General features: G+C 40.3%; 1 protein-coding gene across 1 annotated transcript; it reads left to right on the top strand.

Moving 5' to 3' along the window:
* Positions 1 to 1,879: 1,879 nt before the first annotated feature.
* Positions 1,880 to 17,041, top strand: pepd (peptidase D). The gene is made up of 15 exons (XM_086026947.1): positions 1,880 to 1,953; positions 5,421 to 5,604; positions 5,733 to 5,860; positions 5,953 to 6,016; positions 8,953 to 9,000; positions 10,021 to 10,082; positions 10,472 to 10,516; positions 12,072 to 12,147; positions 12,214 to 12,260; positions 13,023 to 13,091; positions 13,730 to 13,807; positions 14,016 to 14,164; positions 15,026 to 15,210; positions 15,279 to 15,470; positions 16,696 to 17,041. The coding sequence occupies exons 1-15, from the start codon at positions 1,937 to 1,939 to the stop codon at positions 16,837 to 16,839; spliced, it is 1,488 nt and encodes a 495-aa protein (XP_085883073.1). The 5' UTR covers positions 1,880 to 1,936; the 3' UTR covers positions 16,840 to 17,041.
* The last annotated feature ends 113 nt before the right edge of the window (positions 17,042 to 17,154 follow it).

A 17,154-nucleotide genomic window follows, 5' to 3' on the forward strand; every position in this document is an offset into this window, starting at 1 on the left:
CGAAAACCAGCATAGCGTCTCACAGCAGCTAGCCAATTATGGAGAAAGGATATTGCCAGTATCAGCACATAAAAGTGCATTCCACATATTAGAATAGAAAAAAATATGTAATTATGTGGTGCTGTGATGGAAAAAACAAATGTAAAAAAAAACAAACAAAAAAAAAGTAATATACCGAAGCAAAATGTGTATGAAAGATTCCATCCATGGTGCTGATGAGAATATTTTAACCACTTGCAACCTCAGTGCTATGTGGTAATGATTTCATATGTCTTAATGAGGAATGACCTTTAATTATACAGGCTATTGCGCTTTCCCACAAATCTTTGGTATCCATGTGCCCGCTATGCTAATGTGACCACATTCATTTATCCTTTAGCTGGTGGAATAGCGTTGCAATCGGTGCCATTTGCTCCATTTGCATACAAACATGTCAAAGTGTTCTGTGTGCTTGTAAGTCTGGGAGACCTGAATTAGTCTCAAGGATGTACACTACTTTTTCTTGCAAAAAGAAGAAGCAGACGCAAGGTGCGGTAAGTAACAAGTTGTCAGAACACTTTGTTGAATACATTTCTTCTTAATAACATTCATACCAAAGTTGGTACAGACATTAAAGGGGAAATCAACCCAAACAGATTTTTTTCAAGAATATGTTCCCAGCAGGCCCACTAGTTGAAACACGGCATTCTGATTAATATTGCGTTTGTGGAATATTAGTTAAGAAGCTAAATCCACACGTTTTTAGCCATCTCAGCGGGCGGCCATTTTGTAACTTCTGTCGACTGAAAATGACATCACAGTTGCTCAGGGTTCCGGTAACAACCAATCATGGGTGAGCTTCAGAAAACACCTGAACACCTGGTCGTTACCTGTGATTGGTCGTTACCTGTGAATGTGAATAGGTGGAACCACATTCAGTATAGGCTGGGATTTACTGTATTTATTATTATTATTTTTTTACAGCTCTTTTTTTGGATCACATGAGATGTCGCACCTAGAATCTGCCTAACAGGGTTTGTTTGTAATTGCATTGACGCAAATGTGCACTAGTTAAGTTATACAGCCCACTTGGGCAAGCATTAGCAAATGAATTATCTCAAAGCAGATCAAACAAGTTGCCTGTTGCCTTTAAATTACACAGACCAACAGCTTTTAATTCTGGCCGCGCGTTAGGCTCATATACACTCATGGCAGCAGGTCGTTTCATTTCCGTGTGGCACATGACGTACGCACAAAAAAAGAGCTGAAAGTGTGATGGCGGTGTGACCCCGTAAGGCCAGGCGTCTTAATTGGGCTATTGGTCTTTTTAATTAAAAAGTGTCATGCGAATAACAACAGGTGTGCAGCTCTCTGTGAATAAAACACAAAGAGATTAAGGCTGTGTACGGAAGCGTGAAACTGACAATTTGGAGAAAAAAGTTTTGACTGGCAAATACGCTGGAAAGTATTTGCCCATTCGAAACCCAAGTGAGAACCCGTAATATTGTCTTTCCTGGCTTGATTTTTTTATTATTATTATTATTATTATCATTATTATTATTATTATTATTATTATTTTTTTATTATTATTATTATCATTATTATCATTATCATTATTGTTATTAATTAATTTATGTATTTATTTATTTATTTATACAGGATTCTTGATCATGTAAATGTCCAGTGGGGCCAAATTCAAGGCTAGAGCAGGTTGTCCTGTACAAACACGATTTAGTAAGGAATACTTATTATGTAAAGCAGCCTTCGCTCAACATACAACGAACCCTTTCATCGCGGTATATCGTCATACTACAATACAGGAATAATAATTTAAAAAAGTAAATAAACGTGCCAAAGTCCGATTGTTTTGAACGCAGCACAATGCCGCGTCAACGGGAAAGAAAGCTCACGTGACTTCCGCTGGCACGTGACAGTAGGTGGGAGTAGGAACGTCATCATGGCTGCAGCACCGCAGTGAGTTTGTATTCCTTACTTTCTGACAACAACACCACATCCTAAAATGTATTAAACCTTGAATCATGCATGTCAACATTTTTGGAAGTGCTCTTTTAATTTTGTGCCACGTCGATACCACCGTCTCGCTCTCTGAGACGTTTGTTGTCAGGTGGATTCGCTGTCAAAAACCGTATCAGACGTCAACAAAGTTCAGACATTGCAACTTGTGCAAGAATCGGACTTAATTGTTTATGTGGTGATTCGCACAATTAGTAATTAAAAAACACAACGTTAGCCCTATTCAATAACACAATTATACAGTCTATTATAACCAAGTGCATTAGTTAAAATTCACAGTTTTTATTTATAAAAAGTACTGTTAACATTATCATTATTATTGTTATTATTATTATTATTATTACTATCATTATTATTATTATTGTATTATTATTGTATGAAAGCAGTAACAGTGATATGTTCACTTTCGATATTACTGTATATATGTAAAGCCCATATTAAAACGTTTATGATAAATATAATAAGATATATGGATAAATGATATTTATTTTATATATATTTATCCAAATATTTTACAAAGATGTTCTCAATAGTAATGGCAAAAAAAAGCAAAATGCTGATCTTATTGGCTTTTACTATTGTTAAATGACTGACTTCAAATGTCCAAGAAAAGTATTTGCTGTGTTATTAGATGACACTGAAGACTACGTTTAAAGTCTTTTGTGTTATAACATTCCCCAATGTGAATGTTCTCAGTTTTACTGCATCCCCTACCCACAACCTTTTTATTTATTTATAACTTTTTGTCTTGTGATAGCGGCGTTCCTTGTACGATCCCAAGTTATGCAATCGAACGTCACATGAAACTATGCCCTTTAAAATTCAAGCTGAGTTAGCATGCCATGTATTGTACGAATCCTTTGGACTAGTATGTTTTATTGTAGCTTGTCATTGTGTTGAGTATTAACTCGGGAAATGGCATATGTTCCAGAGGACACCGTAAAGACATGAAGGCTGCTAGCTGTGATGAATGGAAATTCACACCCTCATATTATCCAAGTTATAGCATTTCACTGCCAACAAAGCAGTGACAAAAGCTCAAAATGTTCTTAATTTAGCATCAGTGAGCTATCTAGTGTATGTGGTTCAAATTTTATCTCAATCGGACAAAATCTCTAAATGGGGTGTCTTTTTTTACTTTTTTTTAAGAACACCTGGAAATGGTTTTGTGGGTCTATTCATAATTAACATGCCCACCAAATTTCGTATTGCTAAGTGAAACTGGCTTTAAGGAGTGAAATATTTGTAAAATAAAAATGGCGCTAGTGTTGGGCGTCATGCCCCGACCAAACAAAATTTCCATCAGAACGAATGTGCCTCAAAATTTGGCGAGAAACCCGCGACCCGTGTGAAGATAAGCAGTTCAGAGAATGGATAGATGGCTCAAGTTGATGAAATGATGAAAACTCAAGTGGCAGTTTTGGGAATGATCACACAAAATCTCCTGGAAATAGCCAAAATTACTCTAAAATGGCAGCTTCAAACTAAAATGGCAGACTTCCTGTGACTTTTCGGGCATGGCTTCTTGAAACTTTTTTTTGTGGGTCTCCTAATGAACACGCCTGCCAAATTTCATTTGTCGGTGACATGCTAACATACATTCTTGTCTGTATTTGTATTTTTCGGGTATAACCTTATCTTCAGAATGACAAATGACACACTAAAAAAACCCCACAAAACATATGTTCTTGATGTTTTGTGGCGGTTTTCATTCACTTCACAGAAACGCTGCCCCCCCCCCCCCCCCATAGATACCCCCGTCCCCAACAATTACTCCCCATGTGTTGCCAGGACGTGTAGATAATCCTTTGGCTACGACATAATAAGATTTGAAGTGGTGCGAGGAGTCACCCCGACTGTGCAAAGATTAAGACAGTACTTTGACAAGCTTGTAACACGGCGGGTCAGATAGCAAGTCTCTCTTTGCTGATAAGACAGTCTATCTGATCCTGCACGCTGGACTGTACTCAAGGTCGATCCATAAACCTCGTAAACACTGTTATTAGGGACTGAGCGTGGGGTGCGAAGGTTCTCTTGAAATTGCTGGGTTGCTCCGCTGTTGTTATTCTTGGGCTGAAAAATATCGCAATTTTGACGACCTTCGTGTACATTTCATGGGTCCTTCAAAGACCGGCTGTAGAAATCCATCCTGGCACGAATGTATACATGTAATGACGCTGTACCTGGCTTTCCTCAAATGGCGGCCGCTCTTCTAATAAAAAAACGAACGATATTTTGACGATATTTTACAAAAAAATATATAGTGTAAATCTGCACTTGCTTCACAGAACAATTATGGATGCACAGTGAAGAACAGCTCTTGCTTATAATTTAAATTGCCTTATACTAGGGATCCGCCGATCGTGATCGGCCGATTTTCGTGAAAAATTATGTGATTGGAATATTTGATCAAAGCCTTTTTACTGCCGATCAGAAATTCCGATCAGCCGCAGCTCATACTTTGCAGTCTTCAGCCATGAGAGACCAGCTTGTGTGCAGTATTGCGTCACCGCCTCTTAATGCAGTGCTGTCCCAGCGCTGTGACATTATTGCCACGGGAGATGCATTGTGGGTCATATTTTTCAAATATACACATAATCCATGTGATTGAAATCGGTATCGCTGCATCTCACTCATAGGGGATCGATATCGGTGTCATAAAACCCTGATTACCCTACTTTATACATCTTCTTCAAAACACTGTACAACCATATTCTACAGCGATATTTAAAAGGTAAGTCAACCGAAACATATCTTTTTCAAGAATATGTTCTATGCAGGCCCCCTAGTTGAAACAAGGCATTCTGATAAATATTAGGAATAAGAGTTACCGTATTTTCCGGGCTATAAGCCACACCGTTATATAAACCGCACCGACTCTATAGTCCGGAAAATACGGTAATTCACCCGTTTTTAGCCATCTCTGGGGGCGGCCATTTTGGCTCTTCTGTCGACTGAAAATGACATCACAGTTGCTGAGGGCTCAGGTAACGACCAATCAAAGCTCACCCGTTTACAGTAGCTGAGCCGTGATTGGTCGTTACCTGAGACCTGAGCATTTGTGATGTCATTTTCAGTCGACAGAAGTGACAAAATGGCCGCCCCCTGTGATGGCTGAAAACGGGTGGATTTTGCAGTTTAACTCATATTTCATATTAATCATATTGCCTTGTTTCAACTAGTGGGCCTGCATAGAACATAGTCTTGAAAGAAATATGTTTGGTTTGACTTCCGCTTTAACAATGAAGAACTTTAAACGATATCTAGAGTAGACCATATTAGGAGTTTTCATTGATTTCTATGAATATTTATGTCACTTAAAGCGAAAGTCAACAGAGTTTTTATTCCCAATCCCATTTTAGCTCCGCTTAAACGTGCTCCCTTCCACTCATCTTTTTTGCTTTCAGACCGGTTTACTGGCTGGGTAATGACACCCTCCGAGTGTCCGCCGAGCTTTTCGCGGAGAACCGCCGGCGTCTGCGCGATGGGCTGAGGGCCAAAGAGGGCGTGGAGTGCCGCTCGGTTGTGGTGCTGCAGGGCGGCGAGCAGCAGCAGAGACACTGCACCGACACGGACCTCCTCTTCAGGCAGGTCAGTGGTTGATACGTCAGAGCAGAGCTGTATTATTTCAAATGACCAAGCTGTGGTAATGGCTTAGAAAATATGATCTAGTTTTAGACACTTAATTTGTTCCCCTCCTGTGCACGTTCTTACTTCAGGAATCTTTCTTCCATTGGGCCTTTGGGGTGACTGAGGCCGACTGCTATGGGGCTATTGAAGTGGACTCAGGGAAATCCATCCTGTTTGTTCCAAAACTGCCTGAGAGCTACGCCACTTGGATGGGAGAGTGAGTATTTGTGTTTTCTGGGTGCTGGGGTGTTTGGGCTAACATACAGTCCATGTGCGCTTTTTAACAAAAGTCGTCTGTTGTGTCGACAGAATCTATTCCAAAGACCACTTCAGGAAGAAGTACGCTGTGGATGAGGTGCACTATAACTGTGATGTAAGTCAGCGTTTCTACTTGTTCCTTAACCAGGGTTCCCATGGATGTTAACTCATGATAAGTTGGATTTTATGATAGGTAATATTCTCAAATTTCAAAGTAAATTCATATTTAAAAAAAAAAAAAAAAAAAAAAAACTACCGAATGACTCTCGTAACATTGCGCAATCACGTGCGGAACCAACAAAACAGTGATGTGGTTTTAGTTGGGACTTTAAAGAGCAGATGGTACGTCATATATGTACTTAAAGTGGGAAGTCAACCCAAACATATTTTTGTAAGAGTATGCGCTTTCACTAATCTAAACATGGCATTCTGATTAATATTGTGTTTGTGGAATATGAGTTAAGCAGCAAAATCCACCCGTTTTTAGCCATCTCAGGGGACGGCCATGTTGTCACTTCTGACAACTGAAAATGACATCACAGACCCTCAGGGATCAGATAATGACCAATCACAGCTCACCTGTTTTCTGAAGCTGAGCTATGATTGGTCGTTATCTGAGCCCTGAGGGTGTGTGATGTCATTTTCAGTCGACTGAAGTGACAACACGGCCGTCCCCAGAGATGGCTAAAAACATCTTCTTTCATCATCTTTTTTTGTTTAGGTGTTTCAACCATTGACTCATTTGCATGTATTTGTGTAATGTCCTGGTGTGAGTTTAGTTCACGTAATTTAGTGAGGGCATGAGGGCAGCACCCGACTGCAACGCCGTGAGTTCATTAGCGGCGGTGTGCGTCATTAGCTAGCAAGTCGCGTCAGTACAATTCACAGGCACGCCAACACGTTATCAGGATCAGCCATGGTCTGATTTTGCCACAATATTTGTTTTTGTGTGAAATTCTTAAAACATTTAAAACGTGAAATAAAAAAAATGTCCACTGTATATCTTTTTTTTTTTTTCCCCACCCGTTGCGAAATTTACACAATGACCTTCTCGCTGCTTAAGAATGGGAGTTTTACTTGCAGCTTCCCTGAGGCGTGCGATTTCTGCCTGGGGGGAGGCTTTCACGTCAATCTGCCGCCGCTTCCTCTACAACAGTCACGGTGGGAGCCTTCAAACCACTAAAATGCTATAATAGCGGCTTTCACCCGCCTTAAGTGTCGCCAGCAGGGATTCGCACTACAAGCACAATAGAAAACCACAATGTCAATATTGTGACCTTCTTAAGTGCTGCATGCATAGTTGAGAACAACACTTTTTTTTTAATTTATTTATTATTTTTTTTAAATCTACCCAAGCAAGACTCACTGCCCGCGCACGTCAAAATGTTCCGCCTGGCTGGACTTGACCAGACCTTTGCTCCAGAGCGTTCTTCTACCTGAAATTCTTGTCACAAAGGTGTAAAATGCATTTTGAAAACCTGCAAAAATGTCTTGCTGATGGTGACTTTTTTTTTTTCTCTTTTTTTGCTTCGGGGGTTGGGGGCAAGTGGGTAAGATAGCAGACTTATAATGCGTACAATCTATATTTTATCAGCCGATTGACAAGCTAACCCCAAAAATCTGTCAAAATGCTTACGGGTAGTCTGCTATGAATAGCTACTTCAACCTGGGTGCAACACACCAATAATTTTGAAAATCTGAGGCTGAGTTCCTGTGAAATTTAATTTTTTGTGTTCCCCCCCAAAAAATTGCCATTTTGATGAACATTTTGGTGCGCTATCACCATTTCAAACGGTGTCTTCTGCATTAAAAACTCTTAACTCATTCACTGCCATTGACGAACGTCTTTTCACACTCCAGCCATTCAATCCCAGGAATTTATTTGTATTTTTTTCAAATGTTAGGGTAAAAGAGGGGTCTTAAAATGTCTAGCAGTGAATGAGTTAAAGACTTAAAAGGCTCAACCCCCAAATTTTCTTTCCAAGAATATGTTCAATGCCGGCCCACTAGGTGAAACAAGGCAATATGATTAATATTGCGTTTGTGGAATATGAGTTAAGCAGCAAAAGTCAGCTATTTTTTTCCCGTCTCAGCGGGTGGCCATTTTGCCACTCGCTGTCGACTGACAATGACATCACAGTTGCTCAGGGCTCAGGTAACAACCAATCATGGCTCAGCTTCAGAAAACAGGTCAGCCGTGATTGGTCGTTACCTGAGCGCTGAGCAACTGTGATGTCATTTTCAGTCGACAGAGGTGACAAAATGGCCACCCCTTCCGATGGCTCAAGATGGATGGATTTTGCTGCTTAACGCATATTCCACAAACGCAACATTAATCAGAATGCCATGTTTAGACGTGGGAGGACGCATAGAACATATTATTGCAAATGATTTTTGCGGGTTGACTTCCACTTTAAATACCAAAAATGGAACATTATTCACGAGAAGATCAATCAAATAGGTCATGTACTTGAGCGATGTTTTTTTTTCCACAAATTTATTGACAATTTCAGATGCGTTTGAGGTGCTCGTTCCGTGTCTTGCAGAAAATTCTGCGGAAAAACGGCAACTACTTTTTTTCACAAATCAAAACAAATGGCAAAAATTCCACAGGTCATGTTCACTCTATTTGTCGTGGCACTTGACATATGTACGTTTCAGTGGGCAGCTGGTGTATTGTTGACTTGTGGAGTGTGTAAAATTACTCGCCTCCACCAGACAGACCGGCTCTACTTCATGGTGTCGACAGTGGTTGTGAATGTGAGACGACCTTCACCGGTGCTAATGCGTGTAAAATTAAAGTGGTAGTGGTGGTCGGGACTTTCCCCGGGCAGTCACCAGTGTGTCAGGAAAATGTCACCTGACATTTTGGGCTGCCGGATGAGTAATAAAGTCATATGAGGTTCCGTCTCACGTTGATGCTGCAGAGCCACGGCGACACCTGGCAGCAAGAGTGTCACTCTGCAATGTGTGTGTGTGTGTGTGTGGGTGAATATGTGTTTGTGCTCATATTTGTCATTTTTTCTTTTTTGTTTTTGTTTTGTTTTGTAGATTGCTGAAGTCCTGAGGAACCTGAAACCAGCTGTCCTCCTTACATTGGTGTGCAGCTTTCTTTCTTCCCACGCTGTCTTAATTAAAAGCGAGAGAGAGAGAGATCAGAACATTTCTACTGTGTATATATATATATATATATTGTGAAAAACAATATCAATATTAGTAATTTAAAAAGTAACAAGTTTGAAAATATGCTTTTTGATTAAAAAGTATTGGCAACACTTAAAATACTAGAAATGATTCTGTTGTATTACTACTACTATGGAAATTAAGAATAACGGCCATAGTCGTAATTAAAAATCCAGATGTGTACATATGTTTGGACAAATACTTTAAAAAGTCATTTTAATAGCACAATATAAAGTCATTTTATGATATCATAGGAAAAGGTGTAATGGCGAAAATAGTAGTCAAATTATACGATTTGAAAATTATAATTTGAAAAAGACTCAAATTGCAATTTCAGGAGAACGGAGATGTAAATTAACCATTTATTTTAGTCTTACAGCAAAAAAGTAGCAATTTTGAGATAAAGTCTAAATATTAGAATATAGTTGTACTTTTATAAGTGATTTTTCAAGCATAAAGCTGGAAACCTATGAGAAAAAAGTCAGGAATATAAATTATGAAAATAATACGGAAACATGTAGCAGTTTTTATTTTTGTCATACTTTGCTGTTATATCTTAGTAATACATACATCGTCGTAGTTTGTATTTTTTTTGTTCACTGACCGACAAGCCAGGAGAAATAATGTTCTACTTCCCAAATGTGATGGCCGCGATGATTTAAACATTTTGATATGTCTAACATTTTTACAGTTGACTGGTAAGCAATTGGACGGTTGTGCATTTGATAAATATTTACTCTGTAATGCTAATGCTAATTAGCACAGAATACAAAGCTTTTAATGGCGTTGACTCACAAAAACTCAGACTTGATTGATAAAAATCTGAGATGTTGAAGTGAATTGTAAGTATACATTGGCGTGTGGGTGCATTTAACATTTTATGTCATTTGTTTGTGTGTGTGTGTGTGTGTGTGTGTGTGTGTGTACTCATTGTAGCGAGGACAGAACACAGACAGCGGGAGCGTCAGCCGTGAAGCCTCCTTTGAAGGAATCAGCCAGTAAGTTTGCTTTAATTACATTTTGCTCTCTGCGTTTTCACGCATGATGGTAATTTAGTCGCATACACAATGCTGTCCTTTTTGCTGCTCTTTGGTCATTTTTTTTTTTTTTTTTTTTTTTTTAAATCAACACTCCCACCTTCGGGCTCCGCCGCCTGCTCTTCTCCACCTAGCATGGATCAGCAGCGGGTCAGGGAAATGTGTCGGTGGTGGAGCTCATTAGGTGGTATTTGGCATCCGGGTATGACCAAGCAGCCGAACAGGACAGGTTACAAATAAATGAATAAATAAATAAAATATGCCCTTTTTGGGGGGAAGAAATGACATGAAATATAGAAGTCTCGTATTGTCTAACCGAGCCATTTTTGTTTTCTTTCTTTTCATTTCAGATTCCAAGTGAACAACACGCTGCTACACCCGGTCATTGTGGAATGGTAAGATATCAAATGCACGGGGCTCAGCTAGAATAAAAGTAAAGCAATGATAAGTTGAACAGTTATTGTTACAGTTAAGAGAGCAGTTTCACTACAGAATGGAACTTGAAATGAAAAAATCAGTGAGGCCTCTCGTAATTTGCAGGTGTGAGTTAGTTTGAAAAATAAATAAATAAAAACACTTATTTCCAGAACATAGTCATTCACATTTTGCACAATGTTTATAGGTATTAAAAAAATCCCTGCCAAATGTGAGGAGCTTGTGGAACGCTAAACGTTTGGCCCAAGTTTTAGAGTTTAAAGGCAGTGGTATCAAATGCTAATGAAATTCACTGTATGCATGTAAACTTCTGACTTTGAAAAACGTGATGTAAAATCGTCTTAAAAAAAAAAAAAAATACATCACTCATTATTCTGGCATTTAGCAAATCTAAATCATTTCGGTAGTCCTAATTGACCAAGAACAGGAAAAGTTTAGTCTGATTTCATGACAGGCCGTGGGGGGGGGGGGGGGGGGGAAAGCCCACGTTCCTTTTCATATAGTGTAGGTAAACTTCTGGATTCAAGACTAGCTAAACTGCTCTGACTTCTACCTGGATTTATGTAAATAAATACAGTAAATGTATTTAAATGGTAAGTCTTGTTCGCATTTTTTAGCAGGTACATTTTGGCCCCTTTACAATTTGACACTTAGCAACTACGATTAAATCCTTATTTGTGCTTTGTATACGTTAATGTTCTAAAAAGTTCAGTGGTAATCAGTGATCTGCTGCTACAAAGTCTTGCAGATCTTCATGAAGCAGGTTTGTTCCCGCCTTACGTCCTCAGTCAGGGTGGACATAATGGACTACGTGCACCTCAGCTTGTTCCCTGAATTAGACTCTGCAGCCATCAGATGAATTGACATTTCTGGCCAAAATCAGGCGGAATGCTCTCGAGTCACACCTCCTGTTGAGAGAGGCAACGCTTCTACCGCTTGGCAAAACAACCCCCACCGCCATTTCTCACATGGCTCGGCACTAATGCCTTGCCCTTTCGCTCCTCGTTTTCCCACTACCTTCGTTTATCATGCATATTTCCCTACATGAGTTACGCCACATGCCGATATTGCGCAATGATATCATACAAGGATCACAAAAAGTAGAAGACTTTATTGATACCACAGTGGGAAAGAAGGTGCAAATATCCAGTGAAAGAACATAGAAAACCTTTCCGGAATTGTGTAATGGGGAAGTCAACCCCAAATTGTTCTTAACAAGAATTATGTTAGATGCAAGCCCCCTAGTCAGAAATGGCATTCTGATTGATATTGTGTTTGTGGAATATGAGTTCAGCAGGAAAACCCGCCCGTTTTTTGTCCATCTCGGGTTGCGGCAATTTTGCCACTTGCTGTCGACTAAAAATGACATCACAGTAACGACCAGTCAGGGCTCAGCTTTAGAAAACAGGTGCGCCGCGATCGGTCGTTATCTGAGCCCTGAGCAACTGTGATGTCATTTGCAGCCGACGCAGATTTGAATCACATTGGGTCCTTTGTCTCTCTCTGTCCCTGCAGCCGCCTGACTAAGACGGACATGGAGCTTGAGGTCCTGAGGTACACCAACAAGGTGTCCAGCGAAGCCCACAAGATCGTAAGTAGCACCGTTAGGGCAAACATGATCTACAGTATAGAGCCTATTCTCTGTTTGTTTTTGCAGATCATGAAGAGTGTGAAACCTGGCCAGAAAGAATATGAAATGGAAAGGTAAAAGATTAATTGTTTTTCCAGAAGTAAGCCAACATGTGTCTAAAATGTAACCACCACAATGTTAACATATTGACAAACGACATCTCTGGCAGCTTGATTTTTATCCTTGTAAAGGATGAATATTTCTTCCAGCTCTTGGATCTCATTAGATTGCATTTCTATACCTAACAAAGTGGCCAGTGAGTGTATAATAACTTATCGACTCCATCACATCATGAGCATAAATGATGATTTGTAGCTAGGTATTAAATTAGTACTATTACTTATTTAGTTAGTCAAATAATTAGCTGGCAAGCAATGAACATCCAACTACGTGAGGTAGTTGGACAGCTAGCTAACTAGCCAGTCCAAACAGTTCATTTGTAGGCTACTTCTTGTTCCTAAGTTAATTTGTTAGCTAACTAGTAGGGCTGTATGATAGATCTAAATTGAGCATTTTTACATAAAGCACATCGTCTGTGATATTTCCATTCAAAATGTGTGTCCTGCTGTCAGTCAAATAGTTAGGTGCTAGGTTAAGCGTTTTAAGTTAGCTAGCTAAAGAGGCTGTCAAATAATTGAATTAGCTACTCGTCTAGTCAGATAGGTGGTTAGTGGTTAGCTGCCTAAGTAGTCAGTAAAATAAGTAGATATCGGGTTACTTTGTGTTAGTTCAGCAATTATTAATCGTTTTAGAACTCAAATTAGCCATTTGAAGAACAGCAGTTATGCCTTTAGTGTTCATTCTTATTATTTATATTTCATGTGTCTTCTTTCCAGCCTGTTCCAGCACTACTGCTACACGAAAGGAGGGATGCGGCACACCTCGTACACTTGCATCTGTGGAACGTGAGTGAGTCTTCTGTTCATTACGCGCTGGTAATATTAAAGCAAAAATAAAATGGATAACGCTTGTGCTTTAAAACTTAATTAGTGGCACGGTTACGCATGAACAGTTGCTAATCAAAACGCTGGTCGTCTGTGTGTCGAAGGCCGCGCGTAATGAGTTTTTCTTGGGGATTACCGCTTATTAGCTTTGTTTTGTGTTTACACACAAAGCTTTGTCTTGATTAACAACCTGAGCCATGTCCCAACTTTGTAGTCGTCACCAGAATTGGGCCTTTTACTAAAAAATTGCGGTCAGTCCTTCAAATGATTACATCTATTTAGCCAGTTAAGGCAGTCAATTATTCAAATAGTGTGCTATCTAGCTAGTGAAATAATTAATCGTTTTACACTTCTTGACAGTTCATAACATTAAAATGTTACTCAAAACATGAGCCTCTGCAAATAAGTGCAAGTTTTCTGATGGAAGGAGTTTGATCCTACAACATGGGTTGACTTCTGGCTCCACGTGTGTGACAGTTACGAATGTAAAAAACTGTGATGCAGCAAAATGATTAAAGTCCGGTTTTGTACGTCTCACCTTGCCAGTGAGAATTTTGAGCTCATTTTAGCTCATTTTTGTGTTTTTATATGATCCACAGGGGCAACAATGCCTCTGTTCTGCACTACGGCCACGCTGGGGCTCCCAACGACAAAACCATAATGGACGGCGACATGTGGTGAGCGCTCGTAATTTGATTCTTTTTTCTTTTTTTTTTTAGATCCTCAGAACTGAAAATCGGAATTGTCCGAAACTAAATGCACACTACTTAAGTGTAATTGGATCCTTTGAGGGATGGATTATATTGAAATTTATTTCATACAGGGAAACAAATTTTAAATCCGAACAAATTGAAAGACATTTTATTTTGGTGTCCCCTCCTGCAGTTTGTTCGACATGGGCGGCGAGTACTACTGCTACTCGTCGGACATCACATGCTCCTTCCCCGCCAACGGCAAGTTCACCGCTGACCAGAGGGCCATCTACGAGGCGGTCCTAAAGGCCTCCAGAACAGTCATGGCCGCCATCAGACCAGGTGATACTACTAATACTACTACTACTGATACTGTACTGCTACTAACAGTGGTGTCACTGGCTACATTAGTAAACGGTACTGTTAATGTGTTTGTTAGCAGCTAGGCTTGATAGTTGTCTAACATTCAAGTTAGTCAGTTGAATAGTTAGTCAAATATTAGCTGCCCAGTCTGTCAACTATTTACTTCCTGACAGTTATTTCGTCAATTGGCAGCTAGAAAATTAATCAGTCAATTTGGTGAAGTTAGCTAGCATACCAGTCAGTAAAATACTCTTTTCTTGGCTTTAAAACATGGGTGTAAATTGTGTTCTTTAAAGCGGAAGTCAACGCAAACATTTTTTTTTTTTTCAAAAATATGTTCTATGCAAGCCCACTTGTTGAAACAGGGCATTCTGATAAATACTGTATTGCGTTTGCGGAATATAAGTTAAGCAGCAAAATGCACTCGTTTTTAGCCATCTTTGGGGGCGGCCATTTTGACATCACAACCGCTCAAAACGACCAATCACGGGCCGTGATGTCATTTTCAGTCGACAGAAGACAAAATGGCCGGCCCCAGAGATGGCTAAAAACGAGTGCATTTTGCCGCTTAACTTATATTCCGCAAACACAACATTAATCAGAATGCCGTGTTTCAACTAGTGGGTCCGCTGGGAACATATTCTTGAAAAAAAATATGTTTGGGTTCACTTACGCTTTAAAAAGAGTACCGATAGTCACTTTGTCTCATCAACCAAATTACACGTGTTCACCAATTACTTTTGTTCTTTACACCAATATTCCAGCGGTAATAACTGATATGGAAAAATGTATGAAATGAGTATTTACCAATCAGAGACGTAACCATGTGAAAATGTCCAGGCGTGAAGTGGACCGACATGCACCGTCTGGCTGACCGGGTCCACCTGGAGGAGCTGGTGAAAGTGGGCATTCTTAAGGGCAGTGTGGAAGACATGATGAAAGTCCACCTCGGCGCCGTTTTCATGCCCCATGGTCTGGGACACCTGCTGGGCATCGACGTGCACGACGTGGGCGGCTATCCCGAGGTGAGAGCGCCGTCCGAGGTGGATGCCCAGAAGCCGTTGGATCGTGTGGTAATGCGGGTGTCCCGCAGGGAGTGGAGCGCATCAACGAGCCTGGGCTGAAGAGTCTGCGGATGGGCCGTCTGGTCCAGGAGCGCATGGTGCTCACCGTGGAGCCTGGCATCTACTTCATCAACCACCTGTTGGACCAGGCGCTGGACGACCCCACGAGGAGCTGCTTCATCAACGACCAAGTGCTCAGTCGCTTCAGAGGCTTTGGCGGGGTCAGTCAAACCTCTTTTCATTCCCTCTAACCAAGGGACACAACAGGACCTTGGCTAGTAATTGTTGTTTGTTTCAATTCAAAAGGTGATTTATTTATTTATTTAACGAACCTGTTAGTTTGTTCAATAGTCAGTCAAATAATTGGTTGACTAGATATCTATACGATACAATACAATTTTATTTCTATAGCGCATTTCAAAACCGCTAGAGGTGTAACAAAGCACTTTACAAACAATACAATAAATAGAACAAAAACAATAAAAGGCTGTGTCTATAAATAAATAAAGCCAATAAATGAACATAATTGGAGCTCGGAAGATCGAGCACATAACACCAATTCTGGCCTCCCTTCACTGGCTCCCAGTGCATTTCAGGGTTCAATTTAAGATTCTCCTATTTGTCTTTGAATCATTAAATGGCCTGGCGTAACCTCTCCGAGCTCCTCCTCTCCGAGCTCCTCCTCTCCGTGCTCCTCTCCGAGCTCCTCCACTCCCCTCTGTCGCTGGTCCTTCCCTCTGGAATGATCTCCCATTGGTTGTTGGGCAAGCCGCCTCTCTGTCCATTTTTTAAAAAGCCGGTTGAAGACACATTTCTTTTCGCTGGCTTTTGATCAGACCTGAAATTTTCGTCTCTTTTCCGGTGTCAATTGTATATAGTCTGTTATATGGAGCAGTCGAACAGTCATTACTGGGTTAATTATGCAGGTATCTAGTCAGTCAGTCAAATCGTCATTTTGGTATTTAGTCAAATATATGGTTGGTCATAAGCACCACAACAATTGGTTGCCATCTTTGTGCCCACACTGCTCTTCTCACCAATAATGTTCTATTTGTGCTATGAGGTCGAGTTTTTAGTGCAGTGACGCCGTTTCAAATGTCACGGCAATATTGATGCATCGACTTAGTCACCAAAAGAGCTTATTGGTGAATACTGTATTTCTAAGTGAAACTTGTCAGCCAATTGGCAAAGGGGTTTGAGAAATAATCAAGTTATATTACTGTCATTTGAAGGTGTTTTTTTGACCAGATTTTCCATAGTGTCGTTGTCCTGTGAAAAACACGTCAATTTTTGTCATTTAAAATTTGTTTACGTTAATGGGGCGTCTGCGGTTTGGACATGCCACTAGCGTAAAAAACCTGTTGCGTTTGTGTGTTTTATGTTGTGCTGTGTGTAAACGTTTAGTGAGTTTATATTGATTGCGTCCCATTGAAATCATCCCGGCAGGTTCGCATTGAAGACGACATCGCGGTCACCGCAGACGGTATTGAGCTGCTTACCTGCGTCCCCAGGACCGCGGATGAGATTGAGGCCTTCATGAGCACCTCGGACAAACCTTTCAGCCCGCTCGTGTCCAGCCAAAAATTTTGATCCACGACTCTCTATACATATTCAAAACGAAACAATCAACCAACACAATGAATACATACGTACATGCTTGATCATGATGCAGTTTGACAGAAAAATGTAACATAAGTATTAGGACTTACCACCTCAGGAGGTTGTTTTTTTAAAAACTGACACAAAGACAAATGTTATATAAGTGAATAAAATCTGATTTTTGCAAATACCATATGTACGGCTGATGTCTATTCTTCAGAGGGTGCGCTTGCTGATAACGGCCACTAAATACCGCTCTTGTCACACAAGGAAAATAGCCATTGCCTTATACCCGTATACAGAGCA

Source organism: Filicampus tigris, chromosome 3 (assembly GCF_054856515.1).
Source record: "Filicampus tigris isolate MCC_2025a chromosome 3, RoL_Ftig_1.0, whole genome shotgun sequence".
Classification (NCBI taxonomy): Eukaryota; Metazoa; Chordata; class Actinopteri; order Syngnathiformes; family Syngnathidae; genus Filicampus; species Filicampus tigris.